Source organism: Labrus mixtus, chromosome 4 (assembly GCF_963584025.1).
Source record: "Labrus mixtus chromosome 4, fLabMix1.1, whole genome shotgun sequence".
Lineage (NCBI taxonomy): Eukaryota > Metazoa > Chordata > Actinopteri > Labriformes > Labridae > Labrus > Labrus mixtus.
Genome location: NC_083615.1, coordinates 8,733,317 through 8,755,442, shown reverse-complemented (window position 1 = coordinate 8,755,442; position 22,126 = coordinate 8,733,317). Strand labels below are relative to the sequence as shown.

The following is a 22,126-nucleotide window of genomic DNA, read 5'->3' as shown; positions in this document are numbered from 1 at the left end:
TGTGGGTGTGTGCGTGTGTGTGTGTGTGTGTGTGTGTGTGTGTGTGTGTGTGTGTGTGTGTGTGTTTGTATAAGTAGCAGTCTCAAGCCAGCTTGAATGTGACTGGCTGACTTTGATAAGGTCAGCCGCAGGGGCCCCTATTGTCATATAGTGGTGGCCCCCTGCCAGCCCCACTGTCATCAGGACTGGCCCACTGCCACTCCATGGTTTACACTCAAACACAAAAACACACGCATGGATGCACACACAAACACTGAGGAAACACACATTGGTCGTAAGCTGACACACACTTAACAGTAAATGTGTTTTCTGGCAGACAAAAAAAAGAGCCAGTAAATCTGTTTGGCTCCATGGATATTGTCTAGATGGCAGCTCTACTTCAGCAAATTCCCCAGCTGAATCCTTTTCAGTCAGTCGGTCCATAAAAGTCTCTGTCTCACAGTCTATTGTGTCCCTTCAGGAATTCACTGGGGGATTTCTGTAAGCACTGCCAAAATGTTTAATTTAGTTGTGGGTCTTATGAAACACTGATGTGCAATTTGCAACGTCTTTCAAGTTTTGAAAAAGGATGACTGCTTATGAAGAGGGAAGAAATAATAAGGATTAGTATGATTTTTAACGGCCAACAATCACATTTAAAGACAGGAATTATGTTTTGATTTCAGATTTCACTCTGTTGCTCTTCATGTGAAAAGTGTAAAAATTTTCCAAGTAAAGTTCAAAATTACAACAACACTCTTTGATTACTTTCTAAAAGATCTTTGTAATGTGTTGCTGTGACTTTGCATGTGCCAGGGTTATTGGAGTCCTCCCTTTTCCTCTATGCTTCTCCAGCAACAGCTGCTAATTGCATTTTGACTGATTATCAGCATGAGGCTGTAAATCACCAACAATAGGACTACAAGGAAAGAGAGTTAGAGGATGTTTTCAACAGAAAGAGATGGAGAAATGATGATGAGCAAAGGCAGACAAAGCAGAGGGGAAACAGAAAAGAGAAGAGGAAGAACAGAGTCTTTTCTCAAGCGGACAGTGTAAATGTCAATCTTTTCTGACTGGGATAATCAAAGAACATGTAACCTTCAAGGAAACAAAAAAGCAACATGCAAACAAAAAGACAGATAGAAGGCAAGACCTGTGTCTCCAAGCAAACTGGTTATAGGAACCCTGTTAAGCTCCTAATAGAGGCTTTTATTACTAGAGAGAATTGATAACGGCTGTACACAGAAAAGAGTCATCATTTCAAAACGTGTCTGCTGTATGTGTCTGTATCACACCCATCCTCCAGAGACGGGTGGGTCTGTTCTCACATTTTCCTTAGAGAAGAGTTACTGAGCCCATTAAATGGTAGGATGGAGATGATTCCGTTAATTCTAAACAGGGCAAACAAACACAGACCTGCACACAAACACACACATACACACACACACATGTACACACATTCACACCTACCAGAGCAAAGGACATGTCAAGCAAGGTTATAAGGACATAATAACTACACACAAACGCTATCTCTGTCCCCAGTTTAACCCTTTTCCAGTCATTATGTATGCTTTCCTTGACAGGATGGCCTTCTAATATACTTTATTTTGCTATGATAAAGAAAACATGGCCCATAATGTCAGATAATAAATCTCATTCAGGCTTTCTGAGTCAGTATGTAGCCGAATAACAATAAGGGAAATTACAGTTTAAGACTTCCCTGTCTGGGTTTGACTTGTGGCAGTTGTAAATGTCCCAGTCTGAACCTCAACTCCCCATCTGTCTTATCCTCTCTTAGCCACATAGACCCATGCGTGACTTACAGGAAGTTGACGCAGCCGGTGCCAGGCGGCGGGGCGATCCAGACAAAGCTGAAGCTGGAGGAGGGCTGGTGGCTGACATGCGATGCAACCACACTGCAAACAAACTGGGTTCCTCCGAACTGGCGCTCTGGAATCACACCTGAAGGAGAGAGGGGTGGAGAGTTAGCAATAATCCAACAAGGATATTTAAGAAAGACAGAGAAAGCTATCCATTGTCACTTTGATTTAGAATGTTTGTGTAATCCTGCAATCGAACGACCAAACTTTTCCCCAGGCCTGCCTTTGTTCCTCTCAGTGTTTTCCCTAACTTCCAGGTAGCAGCTGGTTTACATTTGTTTTACTGCAGTATGAAAGTCATCTTTGAAAGACATAAAACTTCCGTGTTTTATTGTACATTGAATTTGTAAAAAAGTACATTATCATTCAGTGGTGAGCTGATTTAAAAGATAGTTATTTTATAGTCTGCCAGCAGACTGCTCCCAAGTGCACCACAAACAGTGTTCCCTTCATAAACTGTGCTGTCAGAAAAACCACACCCAAAGACAAACATTTACTGAAACAAAGATGTGGTGCATAAGATTATATTTAATTTATGATCCCTTGAATTGAGAACAAGGCACTTTGTTGCTTACCCTAGCCAGTTTCCAAACAGCAAACTTAAAAAAATGAACCCATAGTGAATTACACTTCAGCACACTCATTGGAGCACAAAACAAGTCATGTTCACCCTGATGGATTACCAAGAGTATCTTTTGGAAGTGAGTTAATGCATGAAAATTATTATATTATTATATTATTATAATCGGCTTTCCAATAAAGTCAAACATTTTTAGAAATTACAATGCTACAATAACCCACTGTGTTGGCAGCAACATGCCCTGCCCTAAAGAGGCAATATATAATATTGCATAAAATAACCCTTGAGCCTAGACCACACTGAAAAGTTAAATCACAACAGATGTTAAAAATATGAGAAACATCACATTAACTATTGTGTGTGAAAAGAAAACACATGGCTGAAATGGTCTCTCAGGTGGACCAGGATGTACATCTTAGTTCCTTAGTTTGGTGCTTACACATAATGTTTAGTTACTTAGGTCAAGAGATGCCAAGCTTGTTTTTTAGCCTCTGAAAAGTCAGAGTTGTGTCACCTGACACCAATGCTTTCTTCATCTTTTCTTATTTAAGGTGGTTAACAAACAGCTTTCAGTTGGGATACAGCCATTGTCTGGTTGTAGTACAGCATTACAACCAGAACTCAGTATGAGTAATGGAAAAACTATACTTTTAAAGTTTGCATGTTTCCTTAATGTCTGATGATATAGTAGGGTCATTGTATGTTTCAATTCAGTAGATATTTTACAGATTGGTCCTTTAAAATGGGATAATCCAAATTACTCATCTTGACTATTGGAATAAAAGAAAATCCTGACAGATCTCTACACCACACAGATTCCATTCACCAACATCCAGAGTCCTGACGTGGCCCAATGCAACTTTAGATTAATAGAACATGGTGGACAATGGGCATAAGGAATTGGTAAGAGTTTGTGACTGTTTTTTAACTGTAAAGATATTAAGAAAAAGACAAAAAAAAACTATGAATGAAGTCATGGAGAACATGTAAACATGGGCTGAACATGTGGGGTAATGCAAGATCAATTTAGAGTACTACAACACGAGTGAGTACCCGGCTTTACACGCTCACATAACAATTCTGAATCTAATTCAAACAGGGAATGGGAATTACTACCTGGTGCACTAATATATGGTAAATGGACTTGAGCTTATATAGTCTTCCGACTACTCAAGCGTTTTTAATATAGATCCACAAAGATCCCTGTTATGAATGATTTCAACTTTGCACTTACATATCCACCTTGTCCAATCCAGCCTTTTTAAACACCACTCTCTTTTCTCTCTCATTTAATATATCTTTAAAGTCATTCATTCATCCACTAGCCATTGTTGTTTTCTTTTTATAGCTTCCTGTGTTACACTAGAAACTCATCCCTCTCTCCTATAGTCCAATTTTCTCTATACTTCTCTCTGTTCATCATTTATTTTCTCTCAACCCTCTCCCTGTTTCCTGCATCTCTGTGAGCGAACACTATATAACGATGAACGTATTATTGAGGGTCTGTGTCCGGCTATGATTGCAGCGATGGAATGACATCATGTCACACAATCTTTCCTTCACATCACAGAGGGCAAGGGCAGGACACTGGCGGACTCATCAATCACTGCGCTGACATGCAGAACACTTTAATAATTCACTGTTACTTAATGTCTTTGGAGTGTCTGCAATAAGGCGTTCAAACTGTACGATTACTATCTCACAGTATTAATCGTATTTATGAGTTTAACAAGTATTTTTGTGTGTATCTCCCAGACAGTAACCTGAACTTTTGTCCTTACTATACAACACCGAGTCTACATATTGAGGTCCAGTGCACACTAAGTAAATTCAGCCAGTTAAAAAAGATACGCTGTGTCCCATCTGTGTATGAAAATGTGCTGTGGGCTGCAGTCCTCTGCTGGCTGGCATGGGCTCTTTATAATGTGCAAACACAATCGTCCCCTCACCCCTCCTCAATCATAACTCAACCCGCTGAAAACATAATCAGCAATGATTAATAACATTGGAGCTTTAATATCCCCTGAATCAATGTGCAAATCAATATGCAGAAACCGTGTCTGTGTCTGTGTGTGTGTGTGTGTGTGTGTGTGTGTGGTCCAAACTAATTATTTAAAGAGAAATAATTCCGCCCATTTCTGACAGTAATAAATTTGACCTCACAGATTGCATCCATAAATACTCACAACGCTGACAGCATTCTCAAACAGTTTCTGTATTTCTGCCTGGGTTTTCTTTGTGCGTCCTTAAATCTATGTTGATGTGTATGTGCAGCGGTAAAATCAAACCTAGTTATCATTTCTGTAAGCGGGCTTGTTTTTACGTTGAGCGTCACTCTGTTGGGTTTGCAGAGGTTTTCTTAAGCCCAGGTGTTGTACGTTTTTCCAATCATAGAGAGAAATACCAAACTCCTTAGCACGAGTTCAAACTGATTAATCATACATGCTACATGATTTAGGAGGTTTCACGTGACGACAACATATTGTGTCATTATGTGTGAGAGCAAGCAGCGTGTGGGCCTAGTGTGTCAAATTTACGAGATGTGGAACGGAGCAGCCTTTAACATTGCGAAGGAGCTGCTGGTGTGTAATAACAGACGGAGATGTAATCACCCGCTAATAGTACTGCTGTTCTCTAATCACCTCAGTTTCAACCTCTCCGCGTAATGGCCACGATTTACTCTTAGGCAAACACATACACACTCACATAAGGAACAGCACATAAACACACATTACTGTCAAGGGTTATTGCAGTCTTGTTTGCCTCGGAAAAAAATCTCCACAGTACCCTGTCTTTACCGCTGACATACAGAGCCACACAAAAGGTTTTCTTACATAGCACTCAGGGTAGCATGCTTTGACATAACCATACATTTCTTGCTCTTTTGTAACACCCTCTGACACAAAAGAGTGCCATTTCTTCAACATTTTCCTTGCTGTTTGTCCATGCCAAGCCCTTTACACCAAAACCTGAGCCACCAAGACAACAGTTTGGGCACTAATTGTGCAATTTTTTTGGCAAAAGAAGACATGAAGAAGTGCTGTGAATATTTCTCACAACATTTCCATGGTGCAATTTGAGAATCCCTGCAGATGTGCATAATACAAGCTAAGCTCTTGGAAACACAATCTGGATGGAAAGCTGCAAAGCAAAACAGACAGAGAGAAGTGTTTGGGTGCTTTTGAGCAGCAGACTGAGAAAAGGAGATAGCAGAAGGAGAAAGTAAACAGGACAGACATAATGAACCACACATTTAACTCACTAAATTAAAGGAATATTGACATTAAAAGTGCTGTAGCTCATAACAAGAATTGGGTGTAGCATTGTAAGGAAATAAGGAACATGGAAAAATAAGAGTAGACAGAGCGAGAGGCAGAGAAAAACAGGGAGCTGTTAGAGTAGGGCGAAGATGAAAAGGCAGACTGATGCACTTCAGGACACAGCAGCGCCCGGGACTCGACACTGCTCACAGAATTTCTATTCCCACTTGAAAAATACACCCAGGCGTAAAAATGCAAATAACGAAACGAGTCCCTTTCATGTCCGTGTGTGAAGAGAGAGAGAGAGAGAGAGAGAGAGAGAGAGAGAGAGAGAGAGAGAGAGAGAGAGAGAGAGATGGAAAATATCACTATTATTCAATGAAAACCAAATCCCAACCCCAGTAATGCAACAAGCTGTAGTGAACCTGGACATAAAAAAGCCTGACAGTCGGTTGAGTAGAGAAAAAAGAAAGACAGGCTCTTTCATCATTGTGAAGTGAAAAAACGTAACAAAGCTTTTCATGTCCTTATACACTGGGTAGACACTGACTGCAAAATGTGTTTACGAATACTCTTCATTCAGGTGATCGCCGAGTTCATCATTTAGAACATATCTGGTGCCTATAGATGAAATAGATGTGAACTGTGTTCAACTTCATTTGTTTATTTTTTCCCTTCATGGAAACATTTTCACCTTTGTTCACTTTCTGTTTCCGACTCTCAATCCCCCTAGATTATCTAACTCTAAAGAAACTACTTGTCACATTTTTGCTCATTAGTAATCAGATGAGTAAGGGGAAGAACTTGTCTGTGCTTTGTTTTTCAAGACAATTAAACAATTAAGGTTTTCTTTTGTAAACTTCCCTTTATAAACTGTGATCTCATTATCACAAAATCACCTAAAGAGCTGACAATGACAGAAGTCGTAGCTGCAGTACAAATGCCAGCGGTACTGCATGTTAGATAAGTATCAGCAGAGGCCAACTCTAATTCAATAAGCAGCCACAGGGGGATCTTGGAGGACTGGTGCAACCACACATCAGTGGTCAATCAGCACACATGCACAAACACGCATGCTCGCCCTCACACACACAAACACATGCAGTTCTTTCACATGCAGATTGGGCACTTATGAGCTGTCGCCAGTGATTAATGGCAAGGGAAGATGACCTGCTAACTCCCACGGTATGACTGGGCAGAGCATGTTTCATAAATAAATAAAAAAACGACACACACAAATGCCTATACGTGCACCTACAGAAATGCAACGAAACACAGGAAATGGGTGTGTCAGAAACTCAAGGGTCATATGTTGGTTGTATGTCTCCACCCTCACATCAATCACTGCTGGTAAGTGGAGTGGATTTTTAAAGCACCACATAAAAAGGAAGTGGGAAGTTGTCTGTCTATTATGTATTCATATTCAGTCCACCCATGTCTGCGACAACAAAGACTTCTCCACATTTTCCCCTTCCGTCTAGTCCCGTGTCCTTAAAATATGTAAACACTTACATTCACATCTGTCTGTGTCCTCTTTAACATCACTCTGTTTGGACGCAGCCTTTTTATCTGTCTTTATGTCTCACTTTGCAAAGCTAATGAGCTTTTCACAGCCAAGCTCGAAACAAGTCAAATAGATGGAGTGAGAATTCTCCCCGATGGAGCAGATGGGCAATCGGTGGCTCAGCCTGGCAGCGACTTCACACTGTAGGACCAGCAGGAGCCTGACGAACTGGCATTAGAACTGATAGTTAGGCTTTGTGGCAGAGTTGCGAGGATTCGAGAGGCACTGCTGAAAATGATTTGCACATTTACCCAAATCATTCAGAATTTATACACACCATTTGACATCTGGTCAGTACCAAATAGCTACTGGATTCTGCTCTAATTTCAAAACTGTCCTTCAGCAAACGCTGGCTTAGGGAGCAACAGAAAACTATCAGAGTGAGTGATTTGTCTGTGTTTGATTGGACTGCTTCCATTACTGATACATCTTCAAAGACACTTAACACATTTTCTTGCTAGTTTTTCTGAACTAAAAGGAAGAAAGTAGTGGATTGCACTTCAGTCATACAGCTGAGAGGAATTTGGGTGCATGTAATTCCTTTCCCTAAGCTGTAAATCTAGAAAAATCCATTTCCTTTAATGCACAATTGCTATTAATAAGTTCATATACACACCACTGATTCCAGAGCATACAAATACAACAGCAACAACAGATAAAATATTAAAATGAATGTGTGCACAGCAGTTTGCTCAGAGCATTAATGAAAGCCCTATGAAGTAGCGTAATGTGCTGTAAGGAGATAAGGTTATTTGATTTCTGTCTTTGGAATTTATATTCCACTCATATACTCTTTGATTAAATCCAGAAACGTGTGTCTCATTTACAAAGCACAGATTAATGTTTATAATGCACATCTTTTGTCCTCCAGGCCTAACGTGTGTGTGTTTTTGGTGGTGTGTGTGTGTGTGTGTGTGTGTTCTTTGACAAATAGCCTTATAAGCAGTGATCATTCTCCTATTGCGCAGAATAAAAAAATTGCAATGTACACCACTCCACATAATTTGGAGAGCAGACCCATTAACACCTCATATTTCATGTGGTAATTTCTTAAAAGCTGTCATAAGCCTATTGAAGCATTAACATGTGTTATTAAAGCCTGTGAATGTATGGGAATCTGTCAAAAGCCAGAATAATGCTTCTGTCAACATGTTTCAAGAGAAGGCCACACAATGGCGACATAAATGATACATCACAACATTACTGACAGCCTGAGGAGGGACCCCATACGCTTTGTGCTGTTGAATTATCCATCGCTATGTGTGAGTGTGTGTGTGTGTGTGTGTGTGTGTGTGTGTGTGTGTGTATAAGTTGTGTTGCATTCACCCTTCCCCTCCTACACTATCCTCAGCTGGTCAGCCAGACCACTGCGGGGTCGGCAAATGACAACAAAACTCTGATCTACCATTGGTGGAAACTGGCATCCATCTCAGCATCTGCCAATCATACTACCATGGAGACGGGTTGGCAGTGTCGTGGTGATGGCAGGGGTTCGCCATACTGTTGCCAGGAGGAAGCTGTGTGTTAATATGGGTGTTGATAGATGCCAGTGGTCAAGGGAAAAAAGAGAGTAAGAGACTCTGTGGGAAAATGTGAGGAGGGAACTGTTGCGACATGAATGAAAGAAAGTGTAACTGGCAGTAGAGGACACCTGGAGATCTGCAAAGCTCTATGTGTGTGTAGATAAACATTCACGAGACTATTGGACTTATTGTGCATATGTACATGTTTACATTATTATGTTTTTCAATGTTTGCACTGTGCATTTAATTACATGTTCAGTGAAAGACTCCACTTGTGTTTAAATGAAATGTATTCATGCCTTGGCTCTAAGAGCCAAACCAATTTATGCCCATATGCATACATTTCCTGAACAATTGCTCTTTCATTAAGGCTTCCATTGTATCTCACAGCATCCATCATCCATAAACTCTTGAAGGCAAGGCCACACGCCCACACACAAACACATCAAGCAAGGCCTATTGTTGGAGCTGCCAGTGTGGTTGTTACCATCTGAAAAAGACTGTACACATCCAAAAACAAATGGATAATCAAATGTAAAAAAAAAAAAAAAAAAAAAAGAATATTGATTTAAGTATTTCATGTATTTTAATATGCCACATTCATGTTGCAGACTCTTACACTACTTACTAAAAATTAATAAAATAAACACAAGGCTCATTGTTTGAAGATGTGTACTACTTCCTATCAGTGATCAAGAGCTACAAGCAGTACAAGCATGAATGATAAATGGAATACAGGAAAGCTACTGGAGCATAATATACCCCCCTGAACTAATGTGTCATAATTGAAATGAATGTTGTTCCAAATCAAACAAGTGTTGTGTTTTTTGGAGCTACAACCTGTACGTATGATAGATGAGACTTCTACATCCCTGCATTGGCAAGCAATCCATCTCAAAGGCACACTCACAAACACACAGCATAACCAAATACATTTTTCTATGCATAGCCGTGCAACCTGCCACTTTTTTGTGCTGAATACATTCAAATAATAGGTATGTAAGGTCTTTAAACTGTGATGAGCTTTTACCATGGATTATTTGGGTGAGATTTTACTATTCACCATCATTTTCTTTTCCATTAAGGTTTGACAAACTTGGTGACAAACTGGTGTTTGGGTAAAAAATGGTTTATCATTGGACCTTGGACGTTTCAAGCTTTGTTAGACTTCTTGGCATCACATTTCAGAACTCAGCAATGAATTTGTTGAACACGTTTTTTTTAGTATGACAGGCCTTTAAATTTTTTTTTTTTACCACTTTGACTTTTTGAAGATCAAACTGAGAAAAAGGGGCCTCTTTAAAACTGGGTTCAGTCCTAGGCCCAGGATGTGTATGTGTGTGTGTGTGTGTGTGTGTGTGTGTGTGTGTGTGTGTGTGTGTGTGTGTGTTACATAAACCATCAGGGTGAAATGTTGCTAAGAGGCCTAATTGGAAAGACATAGCCAGGCCTGCTCAGTGTGAGTGGTGTGAGGCCTAAGGAGCAGAACCCTGTGGAGAACAGCCAGCTCAGTGCCCCAGGAGAGGCTTACCACACTGGGTGGCAAAGTCACTCAGCTCCCCTTCCCCCACCCCTCGAGACCATGAGCACCCATTTCTTCTCTTGTCCCTCTATCCATCCATAGGTCCATCTATCAGTGGAGCCCATGAGCGGCTGCCTTCTGTGGGTGTGTGTCATTGCAGCTTGGCAGGCACACACCACAGCTTTAACGGCAGGCGCCAAGGATAATTTGATTTTTAATTCAACACGACTTCACTGCTAATAGTTTGAGCTGGGGATTAATTAATCTGATTTGACTTGTGCTAATTTCTTGCCATCGCGACGCCGCTCACCACCCGCCAGTGCAGCAAACAAACAAACTTGTGAGGTCGTGGTCTCGCGGGCTCTGTCCTGACACACATGTTGAGCACTGTAGATAGAGTCCTGAGGCGACAGGTGATGACCCAGTGAAAGCCAAGAGAAAGCGAGGCATGGTGTGCCTGTGCTGCTTTTGCATGTATGTGGATACCCTGTTTGTGTGTGTACCTTGATGAGTTCATGGAAGATGCTGGATCTGAGCCTGGTCTGACAGTGGAGTGCTGGGAGGCAGTGAACTAATCACGACAACAGCCTGCCTCTTGTAAGGAGGGCGAAACACAGAGAAGGTCACCAACTATTTTCACTGCCAAAATATGGGTCAGATCGGATCTGGGTGAGTTGCTCACAGGAAACTTGACTGTAATGTAAAAAGAAAGAATAAACATTGGCCAGGCAGTGGAGTAATTCTTCTCTGAGGCTTTTAGTGGCTGGAGAGGCAGATCCAGTCAGGGCCCTATAGGGAGAAACCAGTATAACCACTAAGTTTCATCATCTCACAGTCAGAGAGAGCACTTTTTCAAATACTCTCAGTAAGGGAACTTTAAAAATGAATAGACCTCAGAGTGCAGGCTGCTAGCATGCACTTTGTGGTGAAGATGCCCACACACTTGCAAGGTGCATGTGGAGGTATAGAGAATAAGGAGTTTTGAATCACACCAACAAAAGGTACATTTCAAAGTCAGCTTGCCTCTTTGTTGAAATGATGAAAACCCACTAGTGTTCATAGAAATGTGTCAAACTGAGCAGTCTTTGAGTCAAAGCTCTCTATCTTTATTTATTTTTTCTCATTCTCCCTGGCTTGTAACCAACCTCTCTGCATGGTAGAAAATAACATTGCTCTGCTCAAGAGAGACCACACATGGGAGAAACAGCCTACGCCTGCTGCTCTCTCCTGCAGGATAAAAAACCAAACAAAAATAATAATGTAAAAAAAAATAAAAAAATAAAAAACTGGCCAACATCTCACACACCACTTTGAAATCTCTATCACAGTCAGTCCAACTCCTTCTTCCTCCTATTGCTGCTCTCTCGGTCACCCTGGACCTATTTTTTTTTCCCAATAATACAGCAAAGAAAGGAATGAGCACTGAGATGCTGAGCATGTGCAATAACATGTGTGCTCTCACAAAAAGCTAATGTAAAAACACACATACACATGGACACCTTGACACACAGGCACACATAGATGAACATACACAAACAGCATACCAAACGCACAGAAATGAAAGCACACTTTTTGAAGCCGTGGGAGTTCAAAGAAGGGACTATATATTCCAAGAGAGCTAGTGTACACTAAGTGAACCACTGAATTCCCAGCAGCAGTGCTCCAGCAGGTCTACTGTACTGTAGCATCACACCTGAGAGGCCAGACCTGTGCTGAGACCTATGCTGTGTGGCCATCACTAATGCACTATTCTAAAGTCTGCTGTGCATAAATAAATAATGGATTTATGTTGTATTCTGTTTGAGTTATTTTCAGGTGGGGCTGCTTTTGCAACAAATGAGGCTTTGAGCACGGAAAGAAGCGACATGACTTGTGATGCATAATCACCCAAGCATTCCTCTGGACTCCGAGAGGACCCAAATGTTGAGCCACCTGTTAGCGGCTTCCCAGCATTGTGAAATTGATGGGGGAGGACGTGCCGGGCAACGGCAGGGACAGAACAGAGGCTGGGACTGGGCGCGAGGGGTGTGCAAAGTCCTGTGCCAGCAAAGCAGCGAGATTTACAGCAAGCCGACCCAGCCGACGTCGAGTCTGATCTAACGCTGTGCCGCAGAGAAAACAAATCACCTCCCATACATAACCCCTCCCCTGACAACTCATTTCATCTTCGGCACTAATGAATTCATCATCAGGAGGTATAAGGAGGCTTTTGATACCTCAGCACTGGCTAGAGAAGCAGTAATGGCGTAGATAAGTCATCATCATCAGCATCATCACCACCACCACCACACTTGCACCACTTAGTTCAGATCAGGAGCAACAGTTTGGGTGTGTTGTCCTTGACAAAGTTGCAGCTGGGGAACTTTAGAAGCGCTCAAGGTTGTTATAAGGATGGATGTCAGAGTGTCACAGATGCACATGCTTAGTGTGAGAATCAGCACAAGTGTGCGAATGTCAATGGAATTTGAATGTGTTGTGGTATGAGTGGATAAATCACTGAGTTTGAGAGCTCTTATGGTAACAAGTAAGTGTATATGTGTGTAGATGTGTGTGTATGTGTGTGTATGAGGGAGTCTAAGCGGCGCAGTCAGGGAGCTGTCAGCAGAGAGCCAGGGAGCAGGCTGATCACAGGGCTGCTGTACGTTTGAAGTCTCCCAGGGACTGACAGCTTCTCTCCCCATGGGAACCCCTTCGCCCCTTCTCTCCTCTCTGCCTCACCCTTTTCCTATATCATTCCTCTTTATCCTCCATCTTTTTTTCCCCCCTATACACAGCATCTCCTTCTCAGCGTTTTTCCTCATTCCATTGATGGAGGGGGTATGCGGAAGCACACTTGAGCTCTCTTGGGACTGTAAGTACCTCCAAAACAAGGCTTTGTTCGGCAGCAAACACACCTGGGAGTGTGTCTCTGTAAATACTGACATGATGAGCTGCCATCTCTCATTGTCTGACATTCTGGCTGACATTCAATCTGGCTTGGTGGCAAGAGGGCACAGACAAGCGACCTTCAGCTTTGAGATGGATGAGTGTATGGATATCAGGACTTGAATGCATAATTGAGTATAATAAGAAGGAAAGACCATTCGGGATTGTGTGCTTTTCTGTATCTCTGCATTAAATATGTGTAGGGTCTGGGGGATATTACACTTTTGTCTGCACACCCTCTTTGGCCCCTCCTCCAGAGGTCAAGGTGCAGCAGGATTTCATCTCTGATCGGGCTTGTGTGTTAGCATGGACCCATCCGTCATGAGGACAGAGTTTCTGCTGGCTGTCCCTGTCACTAAGCTGTCCTTTTTGTCAGACAGCCAGATCAATCATATTGCGATGGGGACTGATCCTTGCAAGCGGAAGCCAACCGCCCCCCAAATACATACAAATATGCAAATTAACGACAAAATAAACATCACCCTGCAAACGAGCCATCCATCAATGACCAGTTTCTCAGCAGTTCAGCTTTGGCACGGCAACACCAATCAGCCAGTCCGTCACAAGGAGTGATGGAACGCCATCCTCCCATCTTCTTTCACTCCTTCCCCCGCCTTATATCATCCACATACTGTCCCCCTTTCATTGGTTCCTCTTTGCCATTTGTCATGCATACCTTTTCCAATTTTCTCCTCTCACTCTCCACTCAGACTCATTCCCTAAATTTCAAACACTTAGTCATCTACATGTTGGCATTTTCGTCAATCCATTTCCCTCTCCTGCCTATTTCAAAGCTCTCTCCTCCCTTCAAGTGCTTTCTCTCCATTGTCATTAATATAAAATATCTGGTGACATTGGAATGAATACTTCTTCTGTTTTTGTGTTTGAACGGCTAATGATGTGATGGGAAGCATTTGCCATTAGGGAAGCAATACATATCAGACAACAGTGAGACATTTCTTTTCATGCAGACCCTGGCGTGCGGGTTCCAATACATCACCTCGTAATTTATGTGCAACACACAGCTATGATGTGTGTTTAGTTTAAATTAAACCAAATCAATCAAAAATGTTGACAGTATACATATGTCACCGTCGGTCGTCATTATATTTTTTTAAAGAGGCAAGTTTGAAATGTGTGTGAGTTCCTTTTGAAAGCCAAGGAACTGGAATGGAAAAAAGGATCTCTTAATGGAATAAAAGTCAAAGGAGGGAAAAACACGGAGCAGTTGGAATTCTCCAGCAGCTGAGTCAGGTCAGACTCATGTTGCCTTTCTGGCAGTCTGTATAGGCAACCCCTCTGTTTATGTTACACACACAGAGTCCAAATGTTTCACTGTGAAAGTTGTTGCAAATGTCTCTAATGAGCAATTAGGATGTCAAACAAAACTATATAATGTAATGAGATAAATCAGATAGCACACTACCTCCTCCATTACCTGATAAACATGTAACATGAATCTCAAAATGACATTTTGAGTCTGTGCGGCCAGGCCTTTCACCTTTAAACATAACTTTTGCTGCTGCTGCTGCGCCTCAGCCAGATAAGTTTATCATGCCGCTTGTGGGCACATATATAAAAACCACAGTCACTACACACAGTTCTCCCTCTGTCAACATTGTTTTTGCTCCAGTTTTTTTAACATTCTGTAGCAACCTCTTTAAAGCAATTACAGCTTCATAAAGGTTTGTGGTAAGCCATGCGGCGGCTAGTTGGGGGTTCTTCTGCCTTCAAGCAGCAGAGGAAGAAGCTTTGGGCAACCAGAGCCGCAGCTCAAAAAGAGAAAATAAGACATTCCTCTGACAAGCCTTATTGCTACCCCAAAGGCTCCATCTCACTTTAGCTAATTCAACAATGAGTGGGTGTTAAGTTGAGACAGCGTAGTAAAAAAGTCGGTCCCTCTTAGATTCACACTTCCATTAAATATGTAGTGTAAAGTGCATTGTTATTTAGAGGGAGTGGAGGCCAATAAAATACCTCACTTTTTTGTCTCCCAATTGTGGAGTGTGTGTACATGTATCAGTGCATGTGATAAACCAGAGCAGTGTGAGGAGCAGTGATACTGAACGTCTATTTGCATGCAGTGTGGTTTTGAACATGTATATGCACTGGTTTTATAAGCTTTCCGTAAAAAGTAGTGAAGGGTGACGCAGAGGGCCTGGGGGAATTGTCTCTACAGAGGCCGGTATGCAGTCATCTTGTCTGCTCGCTACAACAGCTCTGACCACATCAACCACAAGACATCCCCACACAGAGTGTACAAACACTAACCACTCTGTTTCCACACATCCCTGCTTTTATCTGTTTATTCCGTCTGTATTTTTAACAGTTTCAAACTTTTCATGCTCGCTCTATGTCCATCTTTGTCTTTCTTTTACTTGCCCATTTTTTCTATAGATATAACTAAAAAAGCTTCCCCCTTTTCCAAATAAAAGGCATTCCCCTTGATGTGATTTGAAATATACAAAAATTACATCCAGAAATCTTATTTCAGTGCTCATCTTCTCCCTGTGTGTGCTATCATGTTGAGGCTGTGCAGTGAGGTTTCATTATTGCTGTGCTGGGGTTCAAGTTCCTGCAATGATACATCTGTCAGCCACATGTTCCCTCAGCCGGCCGCCGCTCTTGAACAGCTGTACGCAGCTGAAGTGTGTAAAGGCTTTTCAGTGAGAGTACGTGGATGTTTCTTTCGTTCTCGGATGCGTGTGAAAGCATGTTGTGTATGTGTGTCCCCTACATCCCCCCAATAAGGGGGATTAGAGCCACACCCAATCTTGGAACACAACACTAAACATCAGACACATTCAAATCCCTTGAGGAGTTTTGTGACCCCATTGTCCTCACGGATCTCTTTGTATTTCTAACAACAACATTTGGAATCAGTCAGTACCTCATTCTATATCGTTCCACAGCTTTATCTTCAAAGCTTTTTGCTCAAACACCCTCTCTCTTATGCACAGCAGTGTCTCCGGTTTTGCATGAGCTCATTGATGAGCTCTGGAAGCATCCATCTTCAGCCCCCCTAAATGCTGAAGATCTTTCTCTTCACAGATCTAATTCTTGCCATAGATTGTGGACTCCAGTCCCGCTAGGCAGTTGACATTAAGTTCAAGAGGGTTTGTCATTAAAAAAAACTATCTAAGGTTAAATAATTGTGCATAGAACTAAAGTAAAAGGAAACATTTTATTAAAGCATTAGTTACACAATGGGTGCTGAGAAGAGGACTGTGGTGACAATAAATCACCCATCTGTTTTACCTGCGTGACATCCCTGATTCTGTGTAGCTACATGAAGTGCTAAGGCCCATACTGGGAGTAAAAACAGGAGAAACAGAAAAGAGACACAGCACAGAGAGCTCCTCAGCTGAGGTCACACTGAGTGACTATTTAAACTCACACCATGCAGAAACTCACAGTCCAACAAACTGCTGCCTATCAGTCTGTGAAGCCGTTCTTTTAAAACTTCTGAAATTAATAAGAGTGAAGCAAAGGTGACGCAATCCTTGCTTGGATAGCTCCCCAGTAAACATGGTTGCCAAAAGTGAAGAGCGGCCCTGGCCAGGGTGAAGTCAGCGTCTGAAGAACAGTGGAGTTAGTCAGAATAAGTGAGCCCGCTGGGCAGCAGTTCTGGGCCAGTAGCCCTGTTCTCTGAGGAGTTCTTTATGGTCAGTCCATCACTCAGAAAAAGCCCCCACCCCCGCACACAGGGGTTCCATCCACACACACTTCATCTAAGTCTAAAATCCTCAATGTGAGTCAGGAAATGGGTCATACTTAACTCTGATTTATTTGATTCTTTACTGTGAAACAAGATTGCCCTTTAAACACTTTTTAAAGACTCAATTTAACATTGAATTTGTACTGAATAATTGTGAAGCACCTGTAAACAGACCAGAGTAAATGCTCCTTCACCTGAGGCATTCCAGCGCTTTTACTGTTATGGCTTTTAAAACTAAAATTCAAAGGTATCTTGAAAAGAAGAATAAACCCACTTACAAATGCAATTCACCACACTTCCTGCAACTCTTTTGCAATTCATCATCTGACCATCTCTCCTGATAGTCATGAAATGTAAAATGTTCTCCTTTGTGTTTTTTGAAACTTTGAGACTTCTTTTCTTCCTTTGTTCTCCAATTCCCTTTAAAATATTCATTATTTTGTTTTTCTTTTCTCTCTCCGAGGCATCAATTAAACACATCTGGCCGAACCAATGGTCAAATCATCCCCACTCCTCATCCATCACAGCTTGTCACAACAGGAGCGGGAAGTGGTCTTTTGCTCAGTCTTGGAACGGATATGGATCACTGAGCTGGGTCACGCTCACTGTGAAACCCCGTGGTTGCAGCACTAAGTTATTGGAGTAACTGAGATATTGTTTGCACTGAAAGGCTAAGTAAAGTAATGTGAGGCTTACATTGGCACAAGGAGCATGGGTGAGGAAGCCTCAGAGATATCTTGTGAAGACTTACCGAAGCCAAAGGCAGCTGGAGCAGGAATAGGAGCCGACTGGACTGGTGTGGAGGTGTAGAGTCCCGTGACCAGCAGACCATCAAAAGATACACTGGTAGAGATGGTTACTGAAGAGACAGAAAAAAAGGAAGATGTTTAACATTTTTGTTAGTCTTGTGCTTAATCCAGCTGCAAACCAGCTGATTTTGTCACAGAGCAGCACATTTGTTTCAAAGATGTAATTGACAAAAAAGGACTGCAAGTTAATTTGTGTACTGCTGAGGTGTCAGACAAGTACATAGCACTTTGTAAGTAAAGTACAAAGATTATCAGTGTGCTGTACATTTGTGCGGAAACAAAGGTCAGAAAAGATAAGAACAATAAAGCTCCATAACATCGTGCTGCTAATGAGCACAAAGCTCAGGTGTTGTAGAAAATAAATGTTAAGTGATCATTCTCTGGGAGACCAAACACGCTGCATGGGAGGAGAAGACGGGAGCAAACAGATGTGCAAGTACCGGTAAGTGTTAAAACAAAAGCAACAATGCCCACACACCAGCACACATTGGTGACCCGAGTCACTGTTAAAGTACTAAAAACAAATATCTACCTAATTACCTATCTGACTACAGGCATGTGTCTAAAGAAAGTAATCTAACTCATCCTGAAGAAATCACACTGCTTTGCAACGCATGCCCCTATTGACAACCATATTAGGAGAGACTGGTGAGCTAATTCACTGTAACCCTGATAGCCTTGCAAAGCTTCTACACATCACAGGTCACAACAGACAGCAGCAGAAAACTGCCAGAGGTCTGTTATCTACTTGTATAAATCCAGCAGCTGGTTAACTATCGATCTACCCTGTAAACAAAGGCCCTGAGTGACAGGACCACAGAGTTGGCTACATCACTGGAGGAAACAGCTCAGCCACTGAACTGCTTCCAGCCAGACAGATCAGAGCACAGGGGAACAGACTGCGGCTCATAGGAACTCCCAAAAAATACACTTTTACACATTGAGGAATGAAATCCTTTGAGTGGAGAAAGATGGAGGCACTGTTATTTCCTGACCCAGAAATCCCCAGGCATCTGGGGTAAAGGGGAATCAGAAGAAGAGGCGATACCCGAGGCATTGGTGTGTTTTTAGTAAGAATAGTAACATTTGAGTTTGGTCTCGGGGTGTTCATTCTTTTGGGTTTAGTAAGTTCCGATGCGGTATCTGGGCTAAGCAGACTCCTGTGTGGCCTAGTCTTCCTGCCTGTTTGTTTGGAGTGACTCCATTAACAAGTCCACACACAAGGCGCCCACAATTTGTGTGTGTCTGAATGTGTGTGTTCTGCATCTGTCTGTGTATGTTGGATGTGCTACACACTGTCTTAAGAGTGGAGCACAGTTCAGCCCATCTCTCCACTCCCTGAATGCCCCCCAAATAAAAGTCTGAATAATTCATTCCACAGCTCACTTTATTATATCCAGACATTTCCCCCTTTTGTCTCTTTTGTGACTATCCATCTATAGTACAAACACTGAATTTGACGTGCTGTCTGCTGCACTACAGTACACAACTGTTACAAAGGACGGCTCTGCTTTAAAAAAAAAATCCTTAGCAGGTGGATCCAAGAATACAGGTGTTGGCTTCATCAAAAAATCTATTTACAAATTTTTTGGTCTCTATTATTTACAAAAATCTTGCAAAACTGATAACACAAAAAGAACACTTGTATAAGCAAACACTGTTGAATAGTTGTTTTTTATATAACTCTTATTAAATTATTATTATTATAATAAACGTCATTTTTCTATTCCTCTATTGTATGATTGGCTCTGATAATACATTGTGTGTATCAAGTAATCTCTCAGAATTCTTTGGTCTAGTCAGCTGTAAGCGCTGCCAAATTTGATCAGAGTGTACAGCGTGTACAAGAAGCCGTATTGTGAAATAGACAGTTGTTTTGCTTGGCATAAGAAGCATTTATCATATTCAATCCATCTTGCTCATTGCACCTCCAACACGGCAATATCAACAGAATTCAGAAAAACAAGCAATTATTATGTTTATTTTCTGCATACATGGACTTATCCTTTATGCTATTTTTTGCCTAATAGAATACATTACCTTTTCAGTAAAGCCCTTGCTGTGTGATGAGACAGGTTATCAGTGTTTATATAATGTTGTATTGATCCAAGGCCATGTCATGATGCAGTATTTAATGGAGTAATGGACTGGGTTCAATGCACTGGGTTGGACCAGGCTGCTTCACTAGACTCTGTGAACACACACAAAACACTAATTTCTGCATTTGCACTGACCTGCATCACCAAGGTAACACACACTCCATTACTCTCCATAGAAAACTTGCATATTGGCTACACACAAAAACATGTTTTTTTTCCTCTTTATCCACCGCTTACACCTTCCTTCTCATATCTCTCCTTTAGCTTCTCCCCCATTTGAGTAATCATAGTAAAAAAAAAAGCTCTCTCCTGCACTTTCCCCGTCTTCTCACTTCTCATACATTTTCTGCTCCCTCGCAGCAGTGTGCACACACTGTTTGATGTGGATGTTAAGGGAGAAAGAGTGGAGGGGAAGCAAAGCTGGGGGCACAAGGTTACAATCGAAAAAACAAGAATGAGGCTGAAAAGGGATGGAGAGATAGGTAGCAGAGGAGTGGCCCAGGGAGAGCAGCGCTACCTGATCAATACAAATGCAAGATCTAAATTATTTAGACAGGCCTCTTACACCTCTCTCATTGGCCTGTAGAACGCAACAGACGAATGAGCCAATCAGATTAGATGAGATAAGATCAGATCCAATCACCTGTGGGGGAATTCACAGTCAAACACACACACACACACACACACACACACTCACACTTCCACATAGATCTAAAGGAGGACGCTGAGGGCCTTTGATGGTAGCTTTAAAATTCTTGTCCATACTTCATTTCTGAATACTGTTCACTTAGCCAACGGGGATGAGAAGCCATGAGGAGGGAATTGAGTTGAACTTTATTAGCAACACTTTCATCAAACACATAAGCAGGTTCTGTGTGTATGTGTGTGTGTGTGTGTGTGTGTGTGTGTGTGTGTGTGTGTGTGTGTGTGTGTGTGTGTGTGCCGTGTGTGCGTGTAAAAGTGGGAATATGTGTGCACTTGTGTGTCATCAGTCAAGGTGTAAACGCACCAGGTGTTCATTGTTCCCCAAACACCAGGACTGAGTTCTAGGCATTCCCTACCACAGTACATACAAAAGACATCCTTTCCCGTGAAACATATGGTGGGTATTAAATGGGGATTTGAGAAACAGGATGATTTTATAACAATGGGATGCTTGTTTTTAGAATCTGTGGCACAAATACACAAAACTGAATACTTATTTTGTGCAAAATATATAATACTATTGTTAATGTTTCAATTTAAATAAGAATATAATAGAACTTTCTTTGTCCACAAAGTATAAAAATGGTCTTTGGCTTCACAAGAACAAAAAAACGATATCAAAACAAACAACATTTCAGCAGAAAGATTAGAAGAGCGCTTGGAGTCCTTGACAACATCACCGTAGACTTAGTTTGTAAATATAAAACAGTGTTTCGTGAAGTAATAAGTAAGTTTCAAAAAACATTCATTTCATGTAGTTAGAGTTGTTGAGCAATTGGATATGGGTTAGGGCTGCATAATTCTATGCAATTTCATCATTATCTTGATATGTGGATACGCAATAAAAACATCACAAAAGTCTGATTTTATTTCAGTAAATAAGAAAATGATTTCATTGCATTCTCACTCAGCGTGTATGCATTTTACCTGTTGGATCGAGGGCTGAATATAACGTCCATGATTTCAAACCATTTTGCTGCAGCCAGATGAAGCTTAAGCTAGGAGAAACATGTTAAGCAAACACACGTAATGTGTAAAACATAAAGAACCACAGATAGACACAGTAAAAATGCGTTACAGCTAATATGCACTCTGTAGTTGTTGTTTAATTATTGCGCTTCAAATCGTTATTGTAGTACTTAATAATACTATAGCAAATTGCATGTATTTCACCTATCATGCAGGCCTAGGGTAGGATGGTGATGGAGTAACATGTGGAGGTTGTATGACACTTTGGCAGAGTGTCCGCTAAATTAATAGAAGAATTGTAGGTTGCAGCTGTTGATATGTTAACCATCCGGAGCTCTAGCAGTCAGGTGCATCTTGGCTTCTGACCTACAGGCACCCTTTGATCATGAGTCCCTCCCTCCAAACTCCTGTCCACATCAGGACCTCTACATAATCCTGGACAAAATGGGTCTGCAGTTCAAGGTGCACTGAACTCACATCCTGCAAAACACTCGTTACACCGTACGTATATAGCGCTCACACCCACATGCACGCGCTCATACTTTATACGTGAACACAGCATAGAGCACATCCCTTGGCCCTTTGCCAACATG

At 41.7% G+C, this 22,126-nt stretch overlaps 1 protein-coding gene across 2 annotated transcripts in view; it reads right to left on the bottom strand.

The window, feature by feature from the left end:
* reln (reelin) overlaps nucleotides 1–22,126 on the bottom strand; it is a 94,086-nt gene that overhangs the window by 54,455 nt on the left and 17,505 nt on the right. For both annotated transcript variants that reach the window (XM_061035672.1, XM_061035673.1), the window contains exons 2-3: nucleotides 17,703–17,810; nucleotides 1,803–1,941 (exon numbers count right to left, since the gene is read on the bottom strand). In XM_061035672.1, the coding sequence (XP_060891655.1) occupies nucleotides 1,803–1,941; nucleotides 17,703–17,810 (247 nt within the window). The remainder of the gene's footprint in view (nucleotides 1–1,802; nucleotides 1,942–17,702; nucleotides 17,811–22,126) is intronic.